The sequence below is a fragment of the Nannospalax galili genome, unplaced genomic scaffold (genome assembly GCF_000622305.1).
Source record: "Nannospalax galili isolate Female #2095 unplaced genomic scaffold, S.galili_v1.0 scaffold677, whole genome shotgun sequence".
Taxonomy (NCBI): Eukaryota; Metazoa; Chordata; class Mammalia; order Rodentia; family Spalacidae; genus Nannospalax; species Nannospalax galili.
Genome location: NW_008339584.1, coordinates 473294 through 485669, shown reverse-complemented (window position 1 = coordinate 485669; position 12376 = coordinate 473294). Strand labels below are relative to the sequence as shown.

The 12376-nt window shown below is 41.3% G+C and overlaps 1 protein-coding gene across 2 annotated transcripts in view; it reads left to right on the top strand.

The window, feature by feature from the left end:
• Window positions 1-12376, top strand: part of Hspa14 (heat shock protein family A (Hsp70) member 14) — a 29802-nt gene that overhangs the window by 2436 nt on the left and 14990 nt on the right. For both annotated transcript variants that reach the window (XM_008834344.2, XM_029564144.1), the window contains 4 exons: window positions 7759-7807; window positions 7913-8018; window positions 9806-9896; window positions 12146-12250. In XM_008834344.2, coding sequence (XP_008832566.1) covers window positions 7759-7807; window positions 7913-8018; window positions 9806-9896; window positions 12146-12250 — 351 coding nt within the window. The remainder of the gene's footprint in view (window positions 1-7758; window positions 7808-7912; window positions 8019-9805; window positions 9897-12145; window positions 12251-12376) is intronic.

The window sequence follows — 12376 nt, the reverse complement described above, 5'->3', positions numbered from 1 at the left end:
TGAAGATTATAGAAGCTTACTTCGCCAGACTTCTGTCTTCTCAAATTATAGATTACCATAACAATTTAAGGGATTGTCATTTTCAATAAAGTAGCAGTGTTGAACAGAGGGGGGGATTTTTGTTTGTTTCGGTTTGGTTTTTTGAGACAGGGTCTCCCTGTAGCACCAGCTGGCTGCCTAGAACTCACTATGTAGATCAGGCTGGTCTTGAGCTCACAGGAATCCACTTGCCTTTGCTTCCTGAGTGCTGGCACTAAAGGCATATGCCACCACCCCCAGCTCAGTAAGAGTGTTTTTAAATTTTCAAAGTGCTTTCACATCTGTTACTTTATTGAAACCTTTCAATATCCCTGTAAAAACTGGTACAGGATGGGAAGATGGCTCAGCAGTTAAGAGCACTGGCTGCTCTTGCAGAGGACTCAAGTTCGGTTTCCAGCACCCTCTTGGCAACTAACTACCGTCTGACCTCCTCGGGCATTGCACAACATTGGGTACACTCATATACATAAAATAAGAATAAGAAACATTTTTAAAAGTGTTAAGACAGATACTGTCTTTTGCTATTTATAGATGGGGAATCAAAATGCATAGAATTTGTGGTGTTTTCTAAATTAAAGATGTGAATCAGATAGACCTGCAGTTCAGGTCTCCTAAACCTCAACCCCATTCTGTCGTTTCCACTTCATTTAATAAGAATGTAAGTAATAGACATTCCCTTGTGTTGATTTTAGAATTTGGAGATTGTCGATTAGATTTAATATTTATTTCACTTACATATGTGTATTTTACTGACTCTTACCTGTATTTATGATATCACAGTATTTTGGAAAGAATTTAGATTTTTGTGATTATACTCTTAGATCCTTGAACCTCAGGTTAGTAACTGGGCATATTTAACTATCCTAAGTGGCACCAGTTAAAGTGTGTGGTTGCACAGTTTTAATTCCAGCATTTTGGAGGCAAAGGTGGGTGGATCTCAAATTGAGGCCACCCTGGTCTACATAGTGAGTTCCAGCTGAGGCTACAGGAGACCGTATCACACACCAAAACAAACACATGTGAGTAATAAACACATACACAAAAAAAAAAAATAAAAAAAACAAAAAAAAAAAAAAAAAAAAAAAAAAAAAAAAAAAAAACAGCACTAAGCATATTAAAAATAAATTGAAATCAAGTATTTTATGAATTGTAAATGGGGGGAAAAGGGGAGATGTAATGGATCTTGAAGCCGGAATTACTGAGGAACCAGTAATTTGCTTTTCCAAGTACCTTTTTATTTTTCAAGAATTCCATTTTCATATGCTGTTAAAAACAAAACAGGCATTCCGTGTGTTATTTGCTGTAGTGCTTTAGTTCACTGACTGGTACAATGAAACTACAGAACATGTCTGTGTACCTACCCCTGATAGCCAATGGTGCTTTTGTTTGCTTTATGCTGCCATTTGAGGACAGATGGCTAAGAAATGTTGACGACCGTTACCTGCTATAGTGTGCCCTACTCTTTTTGTTAGCTGAACAGCTCTCACTCCATTTAGCAAACGAGTGCAGTAGTAAGTCAGATGGGTAACACATAGACACACCATGATATTTGATCCAAAGTTAGTAAAGGACAAGTACTCTTCAGACACACCGCTACACCATAGTCTTACTAGTGCTATTAGCTGCCTTATGTCCAGGTTATTTTCCTCCTCAGCCTGACTACCAGACAAAGGTCATTTTTACCAAGTCATGGTTGGACCAGTCTCAGCCTTTTGTTACCAAGCCATTAAGTTTGGCGGCACATATCCCGGCCATGTGCCTGTCTGTGATCTACATGCAGGTAGTTCTTATCTTGCTGCCAAAATGATCCTTATACCCTTCCTGTAACTCTCATTCCCCTGTGGCCTTCCAGCCGGAAGTGCAGTCCTCGGACCTAGCTTCTCAACAATTAGCCTTGAGAGGAAAGAACCGCCTGGCTCCTGGATATATACGTGAGCGCACACCAAGTTCCCCACCTTCAAGTGTTCACCCCGCTGCCCCGGAGCTTCAGTAGTGTTTCTTCCCAGCCCACCATGGCCACCACCAGTAGCAGTACAGGCATCCGGTGGTCCAGACAGGAGACACAAACTCTTCTTTCCATACTAGGCGAGGCAGAGTATATTCAGCGCCTCCAGACTATGCATCATAATGCAGGTGTCTATCAGGCCGTGTCTAAGCGGATGCAGCAGGAAGGCTTCCGGCGCACGGAGCGCCAATGCCGCTCCAAGTTTAAAGTTCTGAAGGCGCTGTATTTAAAGGCCTATGTCGCCCATGCTACAAGTATAGGTGATCCACCCCACTGTCCTTTTTATGATACATTGGATCGGCTTCTTCGAAATCAGATAGTCTCTGACCCAGACCACTTAATGGAGGCTGCTGCTTGGGCCAAGTACTGTGACCAGAACTTGGTGACTTCTGATACTACCGGGGAAAAGGGACCCAGCATGCAGAAAGCAAGAAGGACTCGGGCGGCTGGTCATCAGCCTGGCTTACAAACAGTTAAAGAATCGAATGAGGATTGTCATCTGAGAATCAGTGACCCGATGCCAGAAGCCAGTGACCTTGAGGACTCCTGGGATGAATCCTCAGGTGCAGGTAACTCCCAGGCATTCGAAGGGCTAGGTTCTCAGAATCACTTGGTTCTAAAATAGTGGTAAAAGTGTAGATGGTGCCCTCTTGGACATAATCCTAGTTTCTGTCTGATTGTACACACCCCCTATTTTTTAATCTAAGAATAAAGAAGGGCTCCAAGTTTCTAACTATGATCCTAGGTATATAAGGTAGTCAAACTCTTCATACCTAGAAGGCATGCTCTTTAGAAGAAACTAGTTTGGGCATTATTTGTGCATGCCTGGCAAAGTATTCTTATCACTGAGTATGTTTATCCAGCCTTGGGCATTATCGTAATTGGTAGTTGGGAATATATGGGGAAAGAATGGGTTAGATATCTACATGGAAAGGGGCTCAAGAACACACAGGGAAAGTTGTAGAGATGATTCAGCAGGCCAAAATATCCACATTAAAGATGCATTCTTAGATCACATAGTAGGCTAGTGGTGTCATACACCTTTAATCCCAGCGCTGGGGAGGAGGCAAAGGCAGGCAGATTGCTGTGAGTTAAGTTAGCCAGGGCTACATAGTGAGACCCAGTCTTTTTTTTTTTTTTTTTTTTTTTAATTCAGTCCTTTGTAGAAAGGCCTTCCCAAAACTACCTAGTTTTATGACTTTTCTCAGCTCTGCTGTCAGCTTCAAGCATTCCCTTAGCAGGAATGTCCTCTTTGCAACATTGTTGCTTTGTTTTTCAGGGTGCTCTCAAGGGACCCCCACCTACAGCAGCTCCCACAACCTTTTCAGAGGTGCAGTTGCTCCCTGTCAGAGCAGCCCTATGACCAGACTGACTGTGTCGACTGTGTCGAGGGAGTCCAGTCCCTGCACCAGCAGCAGCCGAACCCCTCTCGGGGCAGCCTCCACACCGCACCCTGCAGGCTCTTCTTCCAGTGTTGCTTTTATCTCGGGCAGGGATAGACCTCTGACCAGTGAGCCCCCTCCACGGTGGGCAAGGCGAAGAAGGCGCTCAGTGGCCAGGACAATTGCGGCTGAGTTGGCAGAAAACAGGCGGTTGGCACGAGAACTCTCCAAGAGAGAGGAAGAGAAGCTGGACAGGCTGATTGCTATTGGTGAGGAGGCCAGTGCCCAGCAAGACACTGCCAACGAGCTGCACAGGGATGCTGTCACCGCTGTCAGGCGCTTGGCAACAGCAGTGGAAGAAGCAACTGGCGCTTTTCAGCTAGGGCTGGAAAAGTTGCTTCAGAAGTTGATTTCCAATACCAAAAGCTAGGAACTGATTGCGAAAGGATATATTTCCCAAACTGATACGAGTTTACTTCCAACACCTGCCTTCTCGAACCCTGGTTCCTTAACTGTGTCTTCAGAAAAGAGATAGACGAACTATTGATATACAGAACAGTAGCAATATGCTTATGAGTTCCTCTTCCCAAGATTCTCCACTTCTGAGAAATGGAAGGGTGGCCTAACAGAAACCAGAAGGAACCAAATCCAAGAGAGCTAGTTTGTCCTGGCTCCCTCACTAATGTGAGGCAGTTTCTTTTACCTCATCTGTAAAGGGAAAAAGGGGATAATAACTCCTGTTCTGCCTACCTCACAGGGTTGTTGTGAGGATCAAATGGCTAATAGATGTGAAAGGGTTTAAAAGTTTGAAAGCACTATACACATGTAAGTTCTTAATGCCTATGACCTTGCTGAGGCTAGGTTAAACACATTAGTTTATAAGATCGGTGTGCTATGACCTCATGACTTTTCTGAATTTCTCTTTGGCTCACTCTGCAGCCACAATGTGTATTTGTACCTCTTCCTCTGGCTCTCTACTTGTAAGTACTTCTCATAGTCAAGCCAGCTTTTCTTCATTCTACTGGTTCCTAGTGAGATAAGGGTATAATTGAGAGCTGATGGGAAACCACAGTACTATGTTAATGTTTCATATTGGTAATTTCTGATATGGTGAAATACTGGCTATTTCATAAAATAGTAAGTGTAAGTAAATTCTTTGCATTTCATATATGCATAAGTTACATGTTTACATTTGGTTTCCACTTGAACATTGTGGAAACAGCTTGGATTGTATCAGTTTCCAGTCTCTTAGTTGTTAGCTGGTTTTTTGGTTTTATGGCCTTACCTGTTATAGAGGGGACGTCTAGAAAATTTTCCTTCTAGGGAACTTTCCAAGATCACATGTTTCCAAATGGTATAAACAAGTTCATCTAGTTAATGGCATATAGTAGAAGAGAGCAGCTTTGTTTTGCCTTTAGCTTTGAGGCTTCTAGAAGGTAATACGGATAAAGACCATTCTCCAAAGATAACTCCCTTTAAGTACAAGCCCTCCACAGATACACTCCCCTCACCCCAACATAACATCTGTGGGAGAGATGAAGGTGATAACATTTCCAGTGGACTTTTGAAAGAGCTGCTATTGGCCATACTGAACTAACTTAAGGCTTTAGTGCTTTTCAGAGTACTTTCGGGAAGCAGAAGTAGGAGTCTTGGGGATTTAAAATGCTTTCTTGCAGTTAAGAACCTAGGGAAAAATTGAGTCAGGTGTGTTGGAGAGCTTTTGTTTTGTGCATTGCAGTCAGGTGCTTCCTAGAAGCTGGAAATGAAAATTGATAAATGGATGAAACAAGGGTGGAACCTCCCTGGAGCCCGGAATAAGGAGCAGGGACAAGCTGCTGTAGGAATGGGCACTGCTACATGAAGCAGTGAGTGGTAGAATGCACCAGAATCTTGGTAGAACTGGACTCATCCTGTGGCAGTTGTTTTCATTGGATAACACCCTATTTGTGCCTCAATTTATTTTATCTCTAGATTGAAATACTGCTAATGATTGTATTTGAGGAAGCACTGTATGGTATTAATGTTTGTTAATGTGCCAGTGAAGTTCTGAGCACCACACTGGACATCCTTTCAGGGAAAGGGATTGAGGTGGATGTAGAGATGTACTTGATCTCGTTTTAGGCCATTATGTGCAAAGATAGATACATGTCTGTTGTAACCAAATGAGGCTAATATAGATAGTAAGTTTTCTGGAAAAACAGGGAAGTACTTTAAGGAGAATTAGACCTGTACCACAGAATTCTAATGGTAGCAAAATATATAGATAGGGATTTGTTTGAGATAAGAGAAATGCTAAGGAACAGAAATGGAGCTGAAGTTTGGAGGTAGTCTTGTGAAAAGTATAATGGGCAAAACCCAGGAGAATAAAACTCAAGGGAAAGGTCCTGGAGAAGTTAGTAAGAAAACCTACAAAAATACTGAGGGGAAGTCACAATAGTGGAGACCATGTACAAGAAAGCAGGCTGGGAAACCCTGCTTAAAGCCCCAGGCCCACCCATTGCTACCTGGATCTCCAAGAAGCTTCACCATTCTGTAACTCAGGCTCCTTATCTACATGGAAACTAACAATTGTCCTACTTACCTACCTCCCTACCTCACAGGGGTGTTGTGAGGATCTGAACGATGAGTGTACACTGTTGGACATGTAGGCACTGTAATGTAGCAGGAGTAGAGGAGACCCCATAGCACTTAAGTGCTCCTGTTGTCCAGTCCAGTCCAGGGGCCTGATGTGTAAGAGATGCTTGAGGAGAAAGTGAACATTGCATTGTTGATAAAAGGTTGTGATGTACTGATAGGATTAACACCACCTAAAGGCCATGATATGAAAGAGGTGCTATGTATACCAGCCTCCCACAACCCTTGTTTTTCTGTTACATAACTTAATCCTGGTGTGGACAAATAAAGTTTTAACTTATGTATAGTTGTGGGTCTGTCCGCTACTTTGTAATTTTAACTGTGGTCCTTTGTCACCTCCCTTCTCTGCTTTCTGCATGGCTGCCTGTGCGTCTCTGGTGTCTTATGTATGTGTGGCCCTCCAAGCTACATGTGTGTTCTGTCCTCAAATGAAAGAGGCCCTCTGCATGAGCTGAGAAATGATGGGTTTCTAAGAGTTCTGTAAATTCCATAAAATACCCTTCCTTGAAGATTACCCTGTCTTAGTGGTAGTTAACCTATATATAATAGAATAAGTTATCCTAGTCAGCTTGAGTTCTAAACATGTCAATCTTCTGATGAAATTATTACATGGGTGCAAGATCTCACTCTGAATGTACTTCATCTTTTTTTGTTCTACTCTTAAACTATTTGGTATGGACTATAAGGCTTAGAAAAAGGGAGGAAAAGGCAGTTTCATAAAAAGGATACTCAACTTTATACTGAAGATCTGATGTGGCCAGTTAGGGGCTAGTTGGCTTTGTCCTCCTGGTTCTTAATTTTTGGGCGACAAAAGAGGAACATGAATCTGCAAGTAATTACACAGATCTAAACCAAATTAGCTTATTTAAAACCCCTTTGTCTCTTGAATTTACATAGGTTAAGGTCCTCAGATGCCCTAGAACTCACAATTAGCAGCTATTAATTTTCAGCTGTTAGTAAACATTTAAGACTGGTTTCTATATAAAATAGCCACAGTTCCTTACAAGACTACAAAGTAGGATGCTTAGTGTAGCCTGGGGTCAAGTCTAGGCTTTGCCCTTTATTAGATTATAAGTAATTACCACTTCCTAAACATGCTTATCTCTAAAATAACATAGACCAGAGCTATCCCACTTGATAGTACAAGAATTGATTAGGTTGTAAATGTGAAAATATTGTTAGTATTAACATCTTGAACAACATAACCATTTTTCATTTCATAAATAGTTATTAAGCATTTTATATGGGGCATCTATAATTTTATTTGTATATGCCTATGGGAGTACAACTTCCCATGTACAACATTCCTGCTTTTGCTCAGTATTTTGGTTTGGGGGTTGATTTTGTTTAGAAACCAAACAACAAAGGTGAGATTATGTCTTTACCCTGAGTGTACAATCTTACCCTTTAGTCTTGGTGGTTGGATCTTCAGGGTCAGAGGTATGAAAGTCTAGGATATAAAACCATTCATAGTATTAAAAGTCATTCAAAAATGCATGGCAAGGTGAAAAACATTACTTTTCAATGCAAAGTGTAATTTAATTAGCATAACTTGTAAATATTCCATTTAATTCTGGCCTCTTATCGATCAGTTCAATAATTTTGTTGTAGTTTGATATTTGATGGTATTGAAACATACTTTAAACTTTACTTATCTACTAATTTTAATGCTGAGCTATCTTTATCTCTTATGGACAGCTGTGATGATCCACAGGCTCAGAAATACATCTTGGAGAGTAAATGTTTAGTGAGTATGGTTCCTGTACCTCCTTGTTACACAAAGTAATTAATTGCCAAAGGTCATGTTTTTATTTAAATGAATCTGTAGTTAATACAATTTTTTTTTTTTTAGGTTATTGAGAAAAATGGGAAATTACGATATGAAATAGATACTGGAGAAGAAACAAAATTTGTTAATCCAGAAGATGTTGCCAGACTGATATTTAGTAAAATGAAAGGTACTACTAACTTTATTTTGGGTTGTTTTTTTTTTTTTTTTTTTTTTTTTTTGGCCGGGGTGTTATTTTTAAGATAGGGTCTCCCCGTAGCATTATCTGGCCTGGAACTTACTATGTAGACCAGGCTGGCCTTAATCTCACAGACATCTGCCTCCTCTACCTCCTGAATGCTAGGATTAAAGGCACACGCCACCAAGCCTGTCTTAACTGTTAATTGGTGTGGGTTTTTTTTTTGGGGGGGGGGTGTTTATTTTTTTGGTCTTTTTGAGACAGGGTTTCCCTGTGGCCCCAGTTGGCCTGAACCCTCTATGTAGACCAGGCTGGCCTTGAACTCACAGAGATCTGCCTGCCCCTGCCTGGTACTAAATTCGTGTGCTACCATGCCCAGTTCTTACCTGTTAATTTTAAATGAACCTTAAAAAGATTTGGGATATTGCTGGGTGTGGTGGTGCACGCCTTTAATCCCAGCACTTGGGAGGCAGAGGCAGGCGGATCTCTGTGAGTTCGAGGCCAGCCTGGTCTACATAGTTAGTTCCAGGACAGCTGGGGCTACAAGGAGACCCTGTCTCAAAAAGACAAAAGAAATAGATTTGGGATATTGGTTCTCCCAGTATTAGGAAAGCAGAGACAGGTGAATGCCTGCAACTCGCTGCCAGCCAGCTTGACCTATTTAGTGAGTTCCAGGACAGTTAGAACCTGTCTCAAAAAAAAAAAGTTGAGCCAGGCATGGTGGTGTATGCCTTTAATCCCAGCACTCAGGAGGCAGAGGCAGGTGGATCTCTGTGAGTTCAAGGCCAGCCTGGTCTACATAGTGAGTTCCAGGACAGCTGGGGCTACAAGGAGACTCTGTCTCAAAAAGACCAAAAAAAAAAATGAACAGCACCTGCAGTTGTCCTTTGATCTGTGCACACACAAGTACCTTGACATGCATGAACACAGCATACTGAGAAAAACAGTAACTCAGCAAATTGGCAGTCAGGACACCTAAACTAGATCTGGTTTGGCCACTGACTAGCTTACCTTGAACTTACCTTCCCTGAAGTACAGTTTGAGTATCCTTATCTAGAATGCTTGGGACCAGAAGTATTTAAAATTTCAGAATTTTTCTGATTTGGGGATAGTTGCCAAATCCTTGATCCAAAATTCTGAAGTGGGAAAAAAAAAATTCTAAAAATCAAAAGCATGTTGAATATTGTTTTTGGAACATTTAGCTTTCAAATGTTCAAACTGTAATGCCAGTAGATGGGCCTAAATTAACATTCTCAGAACTTCAATATTGGCAGTGCCCTCTCAAGATTATTCAGGTCTGATTTTATCATATCAGACAAAGGCTCAGTGAGCTGAGTGACATTCTGTGGACGTGTGGGAAATTCTGGAGTGGATTCTTTACAAGGCTTAATTCAGCTTGGAAGCTGTTAAGGTCTTGTGACGTGGAAAGCAGCACTTTAATGTGTACGTTTAATGTGATGCGTCTTCACATTGGTACACTTGAAGTGTGTGCCCTGGAACCCAATCTAATTTGGAAGTTGTTGAGGCTCTGAGACTTTGAAAAGTACCTGGTCCACAAGCCGTCACCAAAACCCGCAAGAAGTGCTACGTGTTTTAGGAGCCACCAGAGGGAGGTTGACAGGGGCTCAATGAAGTGTGTTGGAGCATCTGTTCAAAGAGGAAATCTTGGGCATCGACTAAGAAACCTCACAAAGTCTTATTTCATTGTTTTTGTGTGTCATCAGCAATTTGTTTTTTTGTTGTTTTTTTTGTTTTATTTTTTATTTTTAAATGTACAGAAACAGCACATTCTGTCTTGGGCTCAGATGCAAATGATGTAGTTATTACTGTTCCATTTGATTTTGGAGAAAAGCAAAAAAATGCTCTTGGGTAAGTGTAACAGAGTTTATTTTATTTGGTTAACTGAAAGAAACCCAAATTGCACTCAATAAAAGTATATTATACCTTAGCCAATACAATGGTATTTTAAAATCATTTTCTTGGTAATACTATTAATCTTTTATGAAGTGCCCCAAGATAGCTAAATATTAGATGCTGTGGGTTTTGATTGGAAATGCTTTTAATTACTGGTTAACCTGATACTTTACCTGTTTCATGTAAGAGAGGCTTATGTGTGAATTTACATAAGAATATACAATTGTAGAAACTAATGATGATTATTTATCTCAGATCTTAACATCCAACCAAAAATGTTAGATATAGTCTTTACAGGTGTTCATGTGATTATATCTTAATCAGCATGCATACCGGTATTCAGGGTTGAATACAAGATGAATGAGCTGCAGTTTTGGCTGCTCAGAGTTATCTGTGATCACAGTAATATGCAGTAATTGTTTCCGATGGGATGTTCTGAATAATTTGGATGCAAGATGCCTCTCCTAGTGTTTCAGAACCCAAAAGACTTCAGAAAAAGTGAGACCCCACCCCCAAGCTCTCCCTGTAGCCCCAACTGACTTGGAACTATATAAACCAAGCTGGCCTAAAGATCTCACGGAGATCCTCCTGCCTCTGTCTCCCAAGTGCTAGGATTAAGGATGTACACCACTATGCCCACCTAAATGAACCTTGTTTTAAATAAACATAAATTTTTAAATATTTATGTGTATGATTGTATTGCCTGCATGTAAGTAAGTGCACCTGTATCCTGCAATGCCCAGAAGTCAAAAGAAGGCTGATGATTATTTTAATCTCAGATCTTAACATCCAACCAGAAATGCTAGATTTAATCTTCAAAGGTGTTTGTGCGATGACTGGAGTAATTACTGGAACTAGAGTTATGGACCGTTGTTAGCCACCATGTGGGTGCTGGGAATTGAACCCCAGTTCTCTGTGAGAGTAGCCAGTGCTCTTAATTGCTAAGCCATCTCTCCAGCCCCAAACAGATATTTTTAGAGTTTTTTTCCTTTTGTGTATGTATCTGTGTGTATGTAGTGCATGTGTGTGTGCAGGTGCATGTGAAGACCAGAGGCAAACACACCTAGTGTCTTCCTCAATCACTCTCCACTTCATCTTTTTTTAAAAAATTATTATTTTTATTTTATGTATTGCCTGCATGTAGGGTAAGTACACTCATGTCGTGCAAGCCTGCAGAAAACAGAAGAAGCTGTTGGATCCTCTGGCTGGAGTTGCCTGCATGTAGGGTAAGTACACTCATGTCGTGCAAGCCTGCAGAAAACAGAAGAAGCTGTTGGATCCTCTGGAACTGGAGTTACAGACAGTTATTAGTTGCCATGTGGGTGCTGGGATTCGAACTTGGGTCTTCTATAAGAACAGCCAGTGTTTTTAACTGCTGAGCCATCTCTCCAGCCCCTTGATCTTTTTTTTTAAGATTTATTTTTATTATTTTTAATTGTGGGTGTGTTGTGGGGGTAGGGATTTGTGCATGTGAGTGCAGGTACCCCCAGAGACCACATGAAGTCATCAGATCCCCTGGAGCTAGAGTTACAGGTGGTTGTGAGCCACTTGATGTAGGTGCTGGGAATTAATTGAACTTGGGTCCTCTAGACAAGCAATAAAGTGCTCTTAACCCACTGAGCCATCACCAGCCTTACCTTATCTTTTGAGACCGGGTCTCACTGAACCTGGCACTCATCCTTTGCCTAGGCTGCCTAGCCCAACAAGCTCCAGAGATCTTCCTCTACACACACACACACACACACACACACACACACACACACACACCGCACTCGGGTCTCACTGAACCTGGCACTCATCCTTTGCCTAGGCTGCCTAGCCCAACAAGCTCCAGAGATCTTCCTCTACACACACACACACACACACAGCACTGGGGTTACAGAAATGCACCACCACACTTGACTTCATGTGGGTACTGGAGATCTAAACTCAAATTCTCATGTTTACACAGTAGGCCATTTACTGACTGAGCCACCATCACCCCTGCAGCCTTGAGAGTTTATTCTTTTTTTATTCAGTGTCAGCACATACTGTTTTATCAAGAAAATAGGCTCTGGGCATTTCCTGCTTCTAGCAGTCATTGCACTCTGGGTCTGCTTATGAAATCTCATTTGCTATTGTGTAAACTTGCTAGCAGAGCATCTCTAAAAGTATAGAATTGAACATGTTGTGACACTAAATTCATGAGAGCAAATTGTTCACAGAGAAGCAGCTGGAGCTGCTGGATTCAATGTGTTGCGATTAATACATGAGCCATCTGCGGCCCTTCTTGCTTATGGGATTGGACAAGACCAGCCTACTGGGAAGAGGTAAAAAAAAAAAAAAAAACATGCTTTTTCAGTGCAGAAAACATTTTAGATTATAGCAAGTATGTCCTTAAGAATGGTGCCCAACCTTTACATATGAGAGACATGTGAAACTTTCACCTAGAGCTT